A 15,915-nucleotide genomic window follows, 5' to 3' on the forward strand; every position below is an offset into this window, starting at 1 on the left:
CTAACAGCCCCAAGCTTCTCATCGCGGTCCCGTCCCATCGAAGTTTAATTTGTTAATCTCACTCTAGAAAAACGCTCCAAGTCCATATCCGAAGAAAGTGCAATTGGTCAAGTGCAGATATTTTTACAAACATGCAATCGTTGAACGAGCGTGCTACGCGTGTTCATGGATGGGAACGCCATTAACAACCGAAATATCTTTATCCTTACGCAAGCGTTTGTCATCGCAACCGTCGGGTTCAATATGCACGCGATAGTAAGTACTACTTTTCGGCATTGAACAGTTGCACTCTTTTTTTTCCTTCAAGAGTTGCCAGTTTCGACCGGTAGAACTCGTGCGTAGTGCTGTTCTGCTGACCTGTCCTCCAGAGAGCCTCCGATCATATCGAGGCAGAAAAGAATCTTCGGGTCATCCGGTTCGCTCCGCTTCACGTCTCTGAGCAGTTCGACAGCACATGGCAGCGGTTTCTTGAAGCCCAGAAATTCCTCCAGTGTCTTCAGCGCGGCGGCCTCCTGATCAGACATCGCGTCGATGGACGTCCGAGACAAACTTGCATGGACCAAAATGACACAGGCAGCAAGACGAAGCACGTTCTGGACCAGCACAAATATGCCGTTTCTTAGCTCTGCATCACTTGGAACACTTTTCTTTTTTAAAAAACCCGCGAAACAGCAGCTCGAAGCCGAGCGAAACTATCGGGCACGACATACCACAAGCGTTCCAACCGTTTAGAATTAGCACTCGAGCATATCGATCCGCTGATCCTTTTGTTGTCACAATTCACACATGGAGCCGAAGGTATCTCGATGTCTTCATCACTGTTGCTGCATCGTCAATGCTTTGAAAATCGTATCGCCGTAACCATCTTGTTTCACTGTTTTGAAAGTTTTTTCCGGGGCCGAACCTTGTCATTTGCCATCGAGGGAAAACTGGCGGCGCTACGCTTCGTCCACCATAGGGTACAGTGTTTTGAAACTAGTGGCACAAGCGACGCTCTTCCTGTGAGGCTTTCAATGCGGTTGCCGCGGCGTGGCGCTAGCGTAGACTCCTGGAGCAGAAGTCGGCGCACAGTTGGTACGCGCCAACGGTGCGCGCGGCGCGTGGCTACGAGAAACCGACCGATCAATCGCAGGAGTGGCGTATGGAACTTAATTATAAGGTCGAATTAGCTGGAAAAACAAAGTATATGGCGCGCTAGGGAACAATGTGCATTAAATGTATGAATGGCCCTCATTTGGTGAATATGTATAGTGGGCGTCGTACTGGTGTAGGTTAAAGAAAGGGCCCTATTGTTTCAGTCGGCTCGCGAGGGGTAGCGAGCCAACACCAGGAGCATAGAGGTACATATGCCACTTTTCGACGCCCGTCGCAACGAGTGCTGGGCGCGCGGGCTCTTCGCGTGTACGCCTCGGAAGTGTCCATCGAGGTGGGGCTCTACAGCGTGTTCGGCAATTAAACGCGCTCCGCACAATGCACCTCATCACAGCTAAATTGGTCAATAGTTCGCGGTCAAATTTCTCACAGAAATGGCATTAGGTCTGCAGAATTGCTTTATACCACATTTGATCAGGGTACTTGCCTAAGTCAATAAAAAAAACGTCGGATATTCGCACCGACAGCGGTGACGATGAAACGAAGCGGGCTGCTCTCTCAGCGATTGCACCGGTGGCGCCATCTCGTTTTTCGGCCGCGGAGATTCCGCCGAATGCTTCGCAGGTGCACCGAAACCCTTCGCAGCAGTTCTCGGCAAGATGGCGCCACACGACTGCGATCGCAAGTTAGATTCGGCGAATTAAATGGGCAGCAATAGAAGTTATAGGAAGAAAATGTTGGAATACTGTGGAGGTATACTTTCAGAGGCAATGAGAACAACTAGTTTATATACAAAACTTAGCCATAATGAGCCAATAACCAAAAAGAAATTCTGAAGGCACTTAATCAAGCAGCCCCTTTAAGTCTGCTTACGTGGAGGAATATTGCGAAAGCATGCATTTTGAGGAAAAGAAAGGGCGCAGTAGAGCTCAAATCTTCACATATCTCAGTTAAGCACACAACTGAAGGTGCATGTTCAGCTGAACCCCTGTTGCAAGCTGGCCTCTAACTTGACTAAAATGTATAAGCTACTTGTAAAGAGAAATGCTATGACACGTACGAAATGCTGTTCGACGAATGGTTGCTAAAGGGAATACTGCCACCATACTGAGGTCAAACAGTGATGACATCGCAGGGATTTCGTCTGCACCTGCTACATCTGTTGTTCAAACCAGCGCCGTCGCTTCGGCGGACGAGGTTTTGCACTGCGCATTTCTCTCTACCATTACTCCTCTCTGCTGTCTGCATGTGGCAGCGAATTCATGTCAATGATCTCGAGTGCGACGTCTTCACTCTCCAAATTAAATTCTGCGTCAACCTGTCACGTCATATGTCGCGCGTTAGAAGTTTGGGTTCGTTTCCCACCTAGACCTCAATGTGCTTTTGATGATATGAATTCTTATGACGGAAGGGCATCTGCGGCTACATAGCGCCATGGCCCAAGGTGTTTTCTTCTACTCGAGGTGGGATCAAAGACCCATTTTCCAAGCATTTCCCCCTAAAGAAGCCGAGCACCAGGCAGGGGAAAGCTAGTACCCATTGTATCACCAGTGCGTACCCGGCAGCACTGGGGATCGAACCCCACACCTCCCACATGTGAGGCGGATGCTCAAACGAACACAGGACACCGCTGCAGTCTATCCCCCCAATGCTCTTCATTTTTATTAAATTTTCTTTTGATTCTAATGTCTCATGACGTCATATATGACCGAAGACGTCACAGGGGACCATCTTCCGGCGACACATTTTGCAGACACTTCCAGCGTCAACATAGCCTTGTAAACCTTTCGCATTAATAAAATGCAGCTAAAGAGAATATCACCTAGAAGCCTACAAGATGTCAAGGAAAACCTCTTGTAGTTGACAGATAGCGTCGCATTAGCCTAGGCAACAGAGGTTTCAGGACTTCGGATGGTTATAGAAAATCTTGGTTACATTTGGTGTAGACTTGGTGTAGATGACTTGGAGATTTCTACAAGCACTTTTTGTGTTTTGTGGGCATGACCGATTCACTGTCAAGCCTGTACTCGTTTGGCATGCGTGACATTTACACATTATGCCAAGAATTCCAAGTTTCACCTGTAATACAAAAATGGAAGCTATCAGATTCTGCTCAAATTGCTCACAGAAGTTGACACTACTGCCCGGACAACCTGCTCGCCGTGTTGGACTAAATCCCCTTAATGTTTTTTGGTCTGATGAATTACGGACGACCGATCACTACAAGAATCCACCTTTTATCGGCCTCGTGGCAAGTGAATTGTTGGAATTCCCAATGTTTCTCACAAGCTAAATAGCCTGAAGGCCACGAGAACAAATGGTAAACGCCGAGAATTATCGGAAAACATACATCTTATATTTTCGTTATTTACTCATTGCTGCCCAATTTAGTTTGCCGTTTAGTCGGCGCTCATATTTTTCTTCTGCAGAGCGGTTGATGTGTCCACCGGCAATGTGAGCCAGTTATGAGTCTTTCCCGAGATCCAGTGAAGGGTGTAGAAAAGGAATAAGGCTAGACTGGGAACTGGACTGTTTAATCTTATTCGCAGTATAAACACTTTTTTGGTTTTGAGGAAGGGAAGGCGCATAACTGGCTCATTTTGTACACCTTGTTATGAGCTAAGCAGACGCTGATATCTTCTGTGTTATTTAATGAAGCCATGAAATCAACGAAGTTCTTTAAATGCTTCACCAAGTAAGAAGCTTCTCATGCATGCATGATATGCACAGGGCTGCATGCGAATCTGCCTGCATGATACTGAAGCTGCATAGTATTTCACACGTAACTTCATTTGGGCACATATGACAAGCTTTATTAGCAAAGAAAACAAAGCACTCCAAAATCTCTGCCACTGATAAATGAAGGAAAACAAAGCACAGCTTACAAGACAAACAGCACGAAAATTATAACATCTTATATCCTTACAAACTTTATAGTATTTCCACTTTGCCAACCGACTTAAGATGATCCAATTGGGAAAGCTTAGACATTTACTTCCGGGTATGAGTTCTTTGCTGCCCATACTTCTCATCCGCTGCGGTGCCTCAGTGGTTAGGGCACTCGGTTACTTAACCGCAGTTCCTGGGTTCGAACTCGGCCGCATTTCGATGGAGGCAAAACGCTGGAGCTCGCGCCGTGCGCTATGGCATCTCAGTGCACGCTAAAGTACCCCAGGTGGTCTAAACTATTCCACAGCCCTCCATTACACACCTCTTTCTTCGTTTCCTCTTTCTCCCCATCCCTTTTCTTGTCCCTTATGGTGCGGTTCAGGTGTCCATTGAGATGCGAGACAGATATACTGGGCCATTTGCTTTCCTCAAAAACCAATTTTTTTTTCTTTTCATATCTCTCCTCCTTTATAAAAAAGCTGTGCCATAATTGTCTTCTTGTTATCAAGGCAAGGGAAGCAATAACTGTAGCTGTGAACAATGTCATCTGTCGCCTTCTCATAGGCATCCGTCTTTTCAGAATTCTTTCGAAATTCTGCTCTGGAACCTGATGAAAGTCAAAAATCAACTTTTTTGGGTACACCAGCCCTCCACGAGACTTGCAGTTTACCAGCTTTGCATCTGGCTTGTCAATGATCTTGGCTGTTTCACTGAGACCAATCCTGTATGGTGCACATCACATGAGCTTTAGCAACTTGTGGCACATGAAGCTCATCACTTAGTACACTAGGCAGTCAATTCCCTACGAGCGGGCATAAACATAGTCGAATGCGTGTTCACATTCGATGTCACTTGAGATGAGAAAAATGAGTTTCGCATTCAATGCTACAGTTTTGTAGGTGTTTGCAGCGCACACGAAACACGGACGGATAGAAAAGGGAACGAAACACAGCGCTGTCCCTTTTCTGTCCGTCCGTGTTTCGTGTGCGCTGCAAACACCTACAGCATGAAAAACCAACTAGCCCAAGAAAAGACGATTCTGAGCTCCAGTTTTGCTTTCCTCTGGCTTGCTGTCTTTAAAGGGGCACCACGATACTTTCCTTACTGTCGAATTATATATTAAATAAATTCACCATGCATTCCATACATCAGTGAAAAATAGATTATTGAAATTGGAGGATGCAAATAAAAGTTATTTCACTTTGAAAATTCAAATAAAAAGACCAGACGAAAACGCGTTTTACTTACCCAGTACTGATAATGGGTACTACCAATGAGAACCGCACTGGCAAGCAAGGAGTGGAAACTTGCATGCAACTGTTGCTTTGCCGGGCAGCCCACAGTCGCACGTTTCAACGGCGTCATCCCCCCACGTACGCGCCATAGACAGGGCAGGGGTGACGAAGTCAACAAACGAAGCTTCCCCATGTTTCTTTGTCGGTAGGAATGAAAGGCTGACTCCCCCCCCCCCCCTTCCACCAACCCCAACTTTGCCTTCCATCTCCTGTCCGGCCTTTCTCTTCACTTTTTTAGGCAAGGTGTGTTCACCGTTATTTTTTCCGCTGCCTTCTTGGTGTGGTTTGAACCGTGCTCACCCCACGAATGTGTGAAGCGAAATGGAAAGTGTCGTCTCTAGCATTGTTCTTATTAGTTTTCGTTTGCTTTCACTGCTTCTTTCCACTTTTTGCGGCATGCGAAAAGCTTACAAGACTCAGAAACATAACATTTCTTTTGCTTCCATTCAGAGAGTATAAAGGAACAAAATTCGAACTGTATGCCCATGGAGGAAGGAAATCTCAGGAGAGGCCCTCGCTATCTGAGCTGCATGCCAGAAAGTGTGCGGGAAGTCACAAGCTTTCGCAAGGACTACTGGGAGTCCTCGGCCGACGGCGCAGCCAATGGTAACGTTGGGTGCAACGACGTCGTCTGATACAATGTCTGCTGCACATCTGCAAGCACGCTGAGATGGCGGCCAAGTAAGGGGGAAGCAAGGGGGAGTGGCTTCAAAAATGCGACGCAACCGCCTCTCTCGTCTTTCCTTCCTCCATACATACGCCCAACCAGGCAGAAAGGCAGCACCCAATCTAGAGGCCACCTGATTTCCGCTGCCGAAAATGGCCGCTGTGTGCGAGACCATCGGCACGAAACGAGCATTTCTGGAGAAGAATAAAATGCAGCACAAATATGTGTAAGGGCCACAACCGTGTATCTGCTGCACCATTTTCCCGAAGGAAATATTTAAAAAAAACAGTATCCGAGTAAGGGTCGCACCCAAACTTTCCATGACCCACGCGGGAATAGCCTTCGAAATGCATGCGCCGTGGTCTCTGCGATCAGCTCCGGCTGCAAGCAATGTGCGCTTGATCATGGAGGCCATGCACGAGCACAACTTTCAGGTGCCGCCATGGATGACACCCGAGGCCGCGGGTCATCATCATCGTCAACTTTTTTTCTCTCCATCGCGAGCTTCCACTATTCATATCGGGATCAGTATCCCCGGCTCCAGTTTTTACAGCTGTCAAAGTATAGTTAGTATAGTTATGGTGGCTAGTATAGTGCCTAGAATATACTTGCTAGTGTGCCGAGGGCGCCGGCTTGGATGGCTCGGATGGTAATGAAAGCCGCCGGTGGCCGCAAGGGGGCGCTGCTATGCGAGGGGGCTGCTTCCGCATGCCAGTGCACTCGCTTGCCTGAGCGTCGCTGGACGCCAACAGGTTGCGGAGAATGTTCATCTTAGCCACTGATATCTACCCCGCCGGTTCTTCGCAGGTGTTATTAACAGTTTCTGTCAGCATTGCTGAGTGAAGACGTTGTAGGTCTTTTGTTTTTATATTTACAGAAGGCAAAACGCAGTGCTGTGCGTGTGCCAGGTTCTATTTTTTGTTCTGTATTTTTTTCTCTGCTTTCATATTTCTGCGAAAAAGCAGACGATACACCTGCTGATAGTAGTTATCAGCCTGGTCATACAGTTTAGTGTTTGTGTGTTTACATATCAATCATCCGGGAATAAAAAATGGCACTCGGAACAATTTCAATTTGTACTTCATCAGAGAAAGAGCTTTTTTTTTCGGCATCTCAACACAATACAGTACAAATGCACAATACAAAATACACAAGCTCAATACAAATTATGCAAACCTGCATTCGACTTTTGAGCTTTACCTTGAACTATTGGCAGAGCGGCAGTTTCATATACTTCTGCCGCTTCCTTTGTCCTTCACGCTCTCTGTTCACACCTTTCGCAAGGAATCGAAATCGTAAAAGAATGTAAAACTTAAGCACAGTTGATAAAGTATTTTTTCTGTGTTCGGGACACCCTAGCTGAGGATATGTCAAAGAGTGCAGACACTGCGCAAACTCCTGCATACTGTCTTCGTGCAGCTTATTTTTACTGAAAAAGGCAGTGAATGCATCCTCCATGACCCTTGCAGCCTTTGCTAGGTCATCAGTGGGATAAATTAGCCCACGGTTGTCAAAATGAGCTGTCAACCAGGAGTCGTTCTGCACATCTTTTCTGGTGGTGCACAACAGGGCTGCGCACTGGCTTGGCTGCGCGGGGCTTTGCACTGGCTCTATGCCACTCCCACAGCAAAGGACCATTGCAGAAACTGTCTGCACCAGCAATTCTGCCTCGCTACGTGTTGTCAGCACCTGCTTGCTACGCTCCCTTCCTCGTAAGTGCACAGTGGCTAAAACAGTCCCTAGTGACGAACAGGACTGTAACTCATTTCAAAGCTGCGATTGTCTCTTTGAGAGACGAAAGGACGGAGACATCAGGGGAGCGAAACTGAGAGAAAACTGCCCTTTGAAATAGGAATAGGATCCGCGTGTAGTGGAAGCGCTGTTTTCGAATCAATTTCGGCCCAAATTATGTTGACACTGACAGTACAAATTGGTCTTGCAAGTAAAATATTCAACCCAGAAGGAAGACAACTTTGCATATAGGTGAATAATTAGCTGGAGGTTTCAAAAATCACAGTAAAAAAAAAAGCGATGTTTTGACAATTTTTTTGCTTCCTAAGACCTGTGTCCCCCCTTTACAGCCTCCAGCTTCTAGTGGGGGGAAACACTTAAGCAGGACCCAAAGAGGGCATGTAAAGTGCAATTTCAAACAAGGAAGGGAAAACTTTATTTACACTAATGGTTTTTCCTGCGGTTTGGGGGCATCTTCAGAGACGCCTTGGTTCTACCCCCAGGAGCCTTCTCTGTCGAAGTCGTCCGCCTCTAATCAGTGGTCGGTTGCCCTCAGTCCAGGGCTCCGCTGGCCACTGCCGCCCGTTGAGCTCGCTGTACCAGACCTTGTTGGTCTTCGCAGCGGTCGCTGGACAGCAGAGTCTCCCACTGCTCCGCACTCGGGTTTTGTATTTTGGGGACCACGTCTATGTTTTGGCAGGCCCATGTGATGTGGTATAGTGTAGGTTTTTCGTCGCACCAGGGACATTTGTTCGTGTATATCGTAGGGTGCATTTTGTTTAGTATATGTAGGTTTGGGAAAGAGCCTGTTTGTAATTGTCTCCAAGTGACAGCTTCCTCTCTGCTGAGAGATTTGTGCGGTGGGGGATATCGCATTCTTCTGCCTCTATAGTTTTGTAGTATGGCCGAGTATTCCCTGGGTGCTGGCGCAAGTTCCGCGGTCTCGTCGGAAGCTCGGAAAGTAATGTATCCTCGAGCTATCCTGTCGGCCTCTCGGTTCCCTGCCACCCCCGTGTGCCCCGGTACCCACACAATTTTGTGTCGGATCTTGTCGTTTTGTTCTTCCCGGTTTTTAATTCTGTCACTCGCTGCGAGGAGTATACGGAGCGCGTGACGACCTATCCTGCCATTCATGTAATTTCGGCAGGCTGTTTGAGAGTCCGTGAGTATTGTTAGTGACCGCCCGGTTCTATAGCCCTCCACCACCGCTAGAGCAACGGCTACTTCCTCGGACTCTGCAGCTGTGCAGCCTCGGAGAGACGCGCTGGTCATTTCGCGTAAAGACGAATCGACCACCGCCGCTACAGCGATTTTGGTATCTCCTCCTCTCCAAGACGCGTCTGTATACACGGTCGTGGCTTGAGGAGCGTATGTTTTCTCGATGAATTCGGCCCTCGCTTCTCTTCTGCCTCGATGGAGGTTGGGATCCATGTTTTTTGGTATTGGCGCTACCTTGAGGGTCTTGCGAAGCTCGTCGGGGATCGTTGCCGTCCTCGACATTTCTCGCATCTGCTCGCGGTATCCGAGCCTCTGCAGGAGCGCTCTTCCTGTCGTTGTTTGCAACAGCCTGAGTTTTTGCGACTCAAGCTGCGCCTCTCGTAGCTCTTCAAAGGTGTAAGAAGCTTCCCAACAAGGACAGCAGAAAATGCAACTACTAGCAAAGGTTAGCTCGACTAGCAACATGTGCCACAGGATTGTTGTCAGCTGGTAAGTAAGAACAAGATAGCAAACAAAACAAGGTCTAAAAGGATGCCACAACTTCATTTCACACTGCTGTTCCATCTGTGATAGTCGCTTTGTGCTTTTTTGAACGGCGGTTGTTAGCAGATCTCTTTGGGCACAAGTCACACTACGATGTCTTTTTGCGCTTGTGGGCCTGCACATGTTTCTTGAGGCATGTACTTGTTGCAAAGGCCATAGGGCACAGCTCGCACTGGTATGGCCTCTCCCCCGTGTGGGAGCGGACGTGGACATCCAAGGTGTACTTGTTTTTAAAGGCATTGCCACAGTGCTCGCAACTGTAAGGACGCTCACCCGTGTGAATGCGCGTATGCATGACCATACGGCTCTTCAGGGCAAAACCACGGCCACAGTAATCGCAACTGTAAGGATACTCACCCGTGTGAGTGATCATGTGCTTGGCAAAACTCCTTTTTTCTTTAAAGGTACTGCCACAGTGGTCGCAACTGTAAGGGCGCTCTCCCGTGTGAGTGCGGAGGTGTGATACCAAGGCTTTGGATTGTGCAAAGGACTTGGGGCACAATCCACACTGGTGTGGCTTCTCCCCTGTATGGGAGCGGAGGTGGGTTACCAGGACACGCTTTTCTTTAAAGGCACTGCCACAGTGGTCGCAACTGTAAGGGCACTCACCCGTGTGAGTGCGCACATGAATGACCATAAGGCTCTTCCGAGCAAAACCACGGCCACAGTAGTCGCAGCAGTATGGACGCTCGCCTGTATGGGTGCGGATGTGAACTTTCAGATCGCATGTCCTCTTGAAGGCTTTACCACAGTGGCTACACACATGCAGTTCTTTAACCTTGGGTTCATCCTTGCTGTTACCCTCAATGGTACCAGCAGCTGTCGTGCCGCGGCTCACAGGGCACATTTCTCCAGGTGAATTTTGTCCAGAAGCGTCTTGTCTGCTGTCTTCGGAGGTCAAGCCTGCGTGTGAACACCAGAGTAATTTCAATACGATGCGAGGTTGGCCTGGCCTGGTGCTAGGTTCTTGAGATAGCAAATGTGAATGGCAATGCTGCGCTAGATTGCGTAAAGTCAAATTTAGAAAGTGGGCTTTCTGCAAACCTTTTCTGCTCTGAATTCAAGATAAAGATGACAAAAATTTCAGGTTGCAAATACTGCAAATAGTTTATAATTAAGAACAAAAATAGCAGACAGCTTTTTTTTAAAAAGTTAGCACTGAGTTATAACCTGAAATACAGGAATCTGGAGTCATTAACTATGAACTTTTACAATAAAGACTTCATGCCATGGTGAAAAAATTGTCTGAGTGGCTACTAAGCTCTCGACAGCAGCACAATATTCAAGTAAGAAACTTCACATACAACCACAAGGATATTTGCTGTTCAACAGTGAGCAGTGCAGCATTTGAAAATTAGCCTAAATTTTTAAAGCTAGTGCTTTCCCAACAAACCTCAAGCTAAAACATAGATCAGCCCTCTCGCTGCCTCAAGAAACTGCAAATAATCATGCAGACCTACAACATTATTTTCCTTGCTTTGTTTTTCGTGCCGTCAAAGTGACTGAGCCCTTCTTGCTGTGGTACTGCCAGTTTTCATCAGCAAATCAGCAGTGCACACAAAACAATGCGAAATCAGTGCCTACCTGACAAGATGATAAACTGAAGTGCATCAGGCAGTCTAAATGCTCTAGCTCTTGGGCCAGGCTTGCCTCACTACATTAAAGTGAATTAATCATGATCAGCTTGCAGGTATTCAGCCAAGGTTTTACAGTTCGCTAGGGGCAGAAGTTCGAAGCGCACAAATGCCTTTGTCTTGCACATATGGCACTCATTGGCAGCTCCTGGAGCCCAATGCACTGACTCCCAACAAGCAGGACAAATAAGCGAATGAATCTGCTTCACTGGCGCAACTGTCTTCAACTCAGGCCATAGGTCGGCACACTCACTCCCGAGTGCCCTCGTACTGCCTCACTCACACTCACGTCTGTGAGTAAGAGTGAATGGTCGTGAGCGGACGTGAGTGTGAGTGGTGGATGTGAGTGTGGGTGGTCGTGAGTGTGAGTGAGTGGATATGAGTGTCGATAGTCATCAGTGTGAGTGAGTGGTCGTGAGTGTAAGTGAGTGGATATGAGTGTCGGTGGCATTGAGTGTGAGTGAGTGGTTGCGAGTGTGAGTGGACGTGAGTGTGAGTGCAAGTCAGTGGATGTCAGCATAGGAGGCCATGATTGTGAGTGAGTGTAAGTGGAGATGAGTGTGAGTGAGTGGAGGTGATTGATGAGAGGATGTGAGTGGCAATGGGTGGATGTGAATGGTGGGTGGACACGACAGCGAAGTCGGTCGCTATGTTTTGTGATGACGATACCAACTTTGCTATTTTCATGTAGTTGACAGCCGAGGGAAGTAAATATTCACTACTGATGGTGCTAGAGGCAGCATAAGGCATTATGTTGGTGTCTTTGGACAACTGAAACAGAGGATTCTGCTGGCAAGGAAAAGGCAACCTTATTTTTGTTTTTGTAGTTGACTGTTGGCAGACCCTTTGCAGATGCAATAAGCTGCTACGAGTTTTGCAAGATCCTTTATCAAATTTCGCATTTCCAATCCTGAAAATATAAATAGATGTCTCTTGCCACACTTCTCGCACGACTCGATCTCATATACAAAGAGTTAAGGGGGGGGGGGGGGGGGGGGGGGGGGATCGAAGGTGACTTTTCTATTTTTTTACTTAGAGCAATGAAATTTGGCAGACTGGCTTAAAACAACATCAAACAATCAGATATAAAGTTTCAAAATGACAGCTTCAGTTTTTCCCTTTTATCATTGTTCATATGTTGTCCCCATGTTGCTTGCTTGTGGAAAGCCTAGCATGACAAAAAAAGCAGGCTACAGGTCTGCAAATGCTGTTAATATTTAATAAGAAGTGTGCTGTAGATCAAGACTCTCTAAATTTGTTTCAGTTTCTCTACTTTTTTTTTTTTAAGGACACAATATGCACCTTCTCTTCAATCAAACAAGCAAATCAAGCATGTGGTTTTTATTTTTGAATGCATAGCATCAGACATGATGATGCCTTTGACGCAAAAGGAGACATCCAAAATGATAATATTTAATGCTTCAATTTGCGCCAGAAATGGCTGTTTCGTGCCGGCGGTGATAGTGAAGCACGCGGTGCTGTGCACTGTTAGCTGCGTCCGGGTTTGCGATAAAGGAATGAGCATTGTGTTTTTTTTTCTGCCCTCATCACAACTGCAGAGGAGGGGGTGAGTCACACTCGCTACCCAGATGGATAAGGGGAGCCGGACAGCGGAGGATTCCGAGAATACGGGAAAGGTCAAACCCCCTCCGGGAACGTATACGTCAGGTGGCATCCCACTGTGCATGTTCTTGCGGCAAGGCGGATCCGCGTCGCGTGTCTGTTGACAGCTTGAGGCGCGGTCAACAGGACATTGCCACGCTAGCTGCAGGCATAAAGACAGTTTGTAAGTGACGGTACTGAACAGATGGGCCTTGAGGTGGCTTTCCTCAAACCTGGATACACAGAGGTTGAAACAACCTGCACCGTGGGAAAGCGAGAATGTTCGCGAAGCTCGCCGGAGCAATGGAGAATCTTGGTGGTGGAAAGTGTACATATTTGTACAGATTTTGTCGAGATGAGTTATCTTCTTTCCAAAATCATTGATTGGCTGTGTTCTCCTTTCCCAATTGTTGATTGGTGATGTTTTCCTTTCCCAAATGATTTATTGGGTGGATGTTAGTGCAGTTACCTGGTCGGTTACTGTTACACTGCTGCTTCAGCGACGCAGTGACAGCCTTCCTCTGCTGGTACTCATGTGGTGAACAAGGGAGGGGAAAGGCTCAGGGTGCTTGCGAACATTCCAACCTGGGTGAAGACAAGACCTCGTGTGGAAACGCTGGCAAGCACCCTGAGGCTTCTGCCGATGCTTTACAGATTAAGATAAAAACTACTGCTGAATAATATCTTGTACATTTTGCAATTCCATCACATCGAAATAAATGCTTTATAGTCATTCCTCATCTTGGCGCTCCGTTTCGGGTGTAGGGGCCTAGGTAAGAGGAGGTTGGGGGTGGGGCAGTGAGCTGAAACTTGGCTCACTCGCATGGAGAGCCCTGCGTACGCCTATAGACACTCTTCAAAAACATGCCTAAGCATCTCAGCTAACGCTAAACAGGCAATCATCGTCTCAGCAGCAAGCGTGGGAGCACACGTAGCATTGGGTGCACGGAATATGCTTGACGCGTGACCACTTCCTTCGAGCATCGAAACTGTCAAAATTGGCCAAAGAGACCGACAAAGCACCGGACGGCTCACCACCACATCTGTGCGACTCAGGCTATGCGAGGGGAGCCACGAGGGCAGTCGGCCACGGCAGTAAATCTCTCATCTCCTCCGTTGTCAGCAAACAAGGAAAGAGTGAGGAACGTGAATGAGAGTGAGTGAGTCATTGTGAGAGCAAGTGGTGATGAGTGTGAGTGAGTGGTTGCGAGTGGATACGAGTGCGAGTGAGTGGTTGTGAGAGCGAGTGGTGATGAGTGTAAGTGGGTATGAGTATGAGTGAGAATGAGTGGATGTGAGTGTGAGTGGCCGTGAGCACGAGTGTGACTGAGCCACCTCTCATGGTGCCGAGGTATGAATCAGTGAGGCTTCATGCCTATGTCATTACAGTAACCTTTGATGCCTGTTGTCCACTCTTCGCAAGCAAACTTTTAGCAATTACCTTCACCGCTGTAACTGTTATTTGCAGACTTGTTTCCAGTCTTGTCAGCTGCATGTTCTATGAAGAGTTCTCCCAAAAGGCAAACACTGGCCACTGATGCGTCAAGAGACACGAAGGAGATGCCGATTTCTTCGAGAATGGCATTTGGCAGGTTGTTGGTGTCCTTCACCTGGAATTTTCTGAAAGCAAGGAGGGCAGCTATCAATTAAAGAAGCCCATCTTAAGGTTCTAGGTAGTGCATTGGAATCAAACCATACTGTGTCGAGAAAACCTAACGTGTTGTCTATACCCTCCTATCTGGACACCGAATTCTTAAAATTCAAAGCGATTTCGACACAAATGCAGTTGGGCTTCCCCGCAAAGCTGGACCACTTTCGGCATGAACAATTTGCAGAAATAAAAAGAAACTGACAGGTGATTGAACCCACAGAATAGATTTCAAGGGAAGGAAAACAGCCAGCTCTGGCCACTGAGGTGGGGAAAGACGAAACTGGAATCATACAGGGGAAGGGCAGCCACTGCTGGTTAGGATGCAATTGGAGGTCATTACAGAGGGCCCTTTTTCTGCAGAGGATGCAATTTCAAATGATGATGGAGATGACTACACACCTTGTCTGCCACCAGGACTTGGCAGCACCTGGAGAGCTTTGAGAAGAAATGTCTTGCGTTGCCTCACACCACTCGGCTTCAGGCATGAAGATTGTGGCACCCAGCAGCAGCTTCTTTTTCTCTCCCAGTGCCGTCCGAACCACCAAGACGAGTGCCACGTCAAGTGTCTCAGAGCTGCCCGGGTACACCTGGAAGGTGTAGCTGACACTAAAGGAGCCCAATGGGATGTCGCAGGCAAACAACCTGTCAAAGAACGCATCACAAAGATTGTGACACTCACCTTGAGAGAAAGTTTAGCAAGCTACGTAGCACTGGAGCTTCAAAGAACATAAGCCAGGAAAAAGCAGCAAAAATTAAAGAAAAGGGCCACGGACACCAGAACAAACACCAACTAAACGAAAAAGTCTCACAGAATTAGCGTATGGCTATGAATATAAGAAAAAACACACAACTGTTGAAAGGCACATTCAGACTTCAGTGTTCTTCATCAAGAGCGAGCGAAATCCTCTGCCGCACTGCTGGGCTCCATCGGAACCCCTACTGGAAACCACACTAAAGAGAGCTAACAACCAAATAACCAGAGGAATACTTGAAGCTTTGGAAATCAGGAAGCGTGGCGAATCCTGCACCAGTAGCCCATCAGTACTTTTAGCTACAAAGGAGCTTGCGTTTCTGATGTGCAGCGCACGAACGGTGCATGTTCTCAGCAGATGTTTATGACGTGAGTTTTTCTTCACGTTTATTGCTTGGCCACAGATATACAGTGAAACTTCATTATAGCGAACTAGTAAAAAATCATAAAATAGTTCGCTATAGACAGAATTAGTAATATAAAATTTCGTTCGTCAGAAACGTGTGCAACAGCAGCACAATTTAGTCATTGAAGGGACAGCAAGTGTGGCGATCCTTACTAGAGAAATGGAGAGACATTTTCCAAGGTTTTGGCAGTGTTTCGAAGGCTGCAAAAAGCCGTGCGCCAGTTAGGTTGGTTTTTCCGCACATTACTGCAAGCGCAGGTTAAACGCTGGTCACGATGGCTTCGCCACATAATAGCCGTGTCGCATAATTCGTAATATCAGTGTTCGCTATATTGAGGTTTGACTGTATAATCTGTGTTACAGGAAATAAATAAACTAGCAGCTGTTAGAGCGTCTTACGTGCATGGTCCAAAAATTTTTTCGTCCCTGTCTCGGC

At 47.2% G+C, this 15,915-nt stretch overlaps 1 protein-coding gene across 1 annotated transcript in view; it reads right to left on the bottom strand.

The window, feature by feature from the left end:
- LOC149347006 (uncharacterized) overlaps positions 1-15,915 on the bottom strand; it is a 55,060-nt gene that overhangs the window by 21,972 nt on the left and 17,173 nt on the right. The window contains exons 8-12 of the mRNA XM_089541460.1: positions 14,722-14,964; positions 14,113-14,291; positions 9,528-10,338; positions 4,652-4,703; positions 358-692 (exon numbers count right to left, since the gene is read on the bottom strand). Coding sequence (XP_089397586.1) covers positions 358-692; positions 4,652-4,703; positions 9,528-10,338; positions 14,113-14,291; positions 14,722-14,964 — 1,620 coding nt within the window. The remainder of the gene's footprint in view (positions 1-357; positions 693-4,651; positions 4,704-9,527; positions 10,339-14,112; positions 14,292-14,721; positions 14,965-15,915) is intronic.

The sequence above is a fragment of the Amblyomma mixtum genome, chromosome 4 (assembly GCF_055824585.1).
Source record: "Amblyomma mixtum isolate Tamu chromosome 4, ASM5582458v1, whole genome shotgun sequence".
NCBI lineage: Eukaryota > Metazoa > Arthropoda > Arachnida > Ixodida > Ixodidae > Amblyomma > Amblyomma mixtum.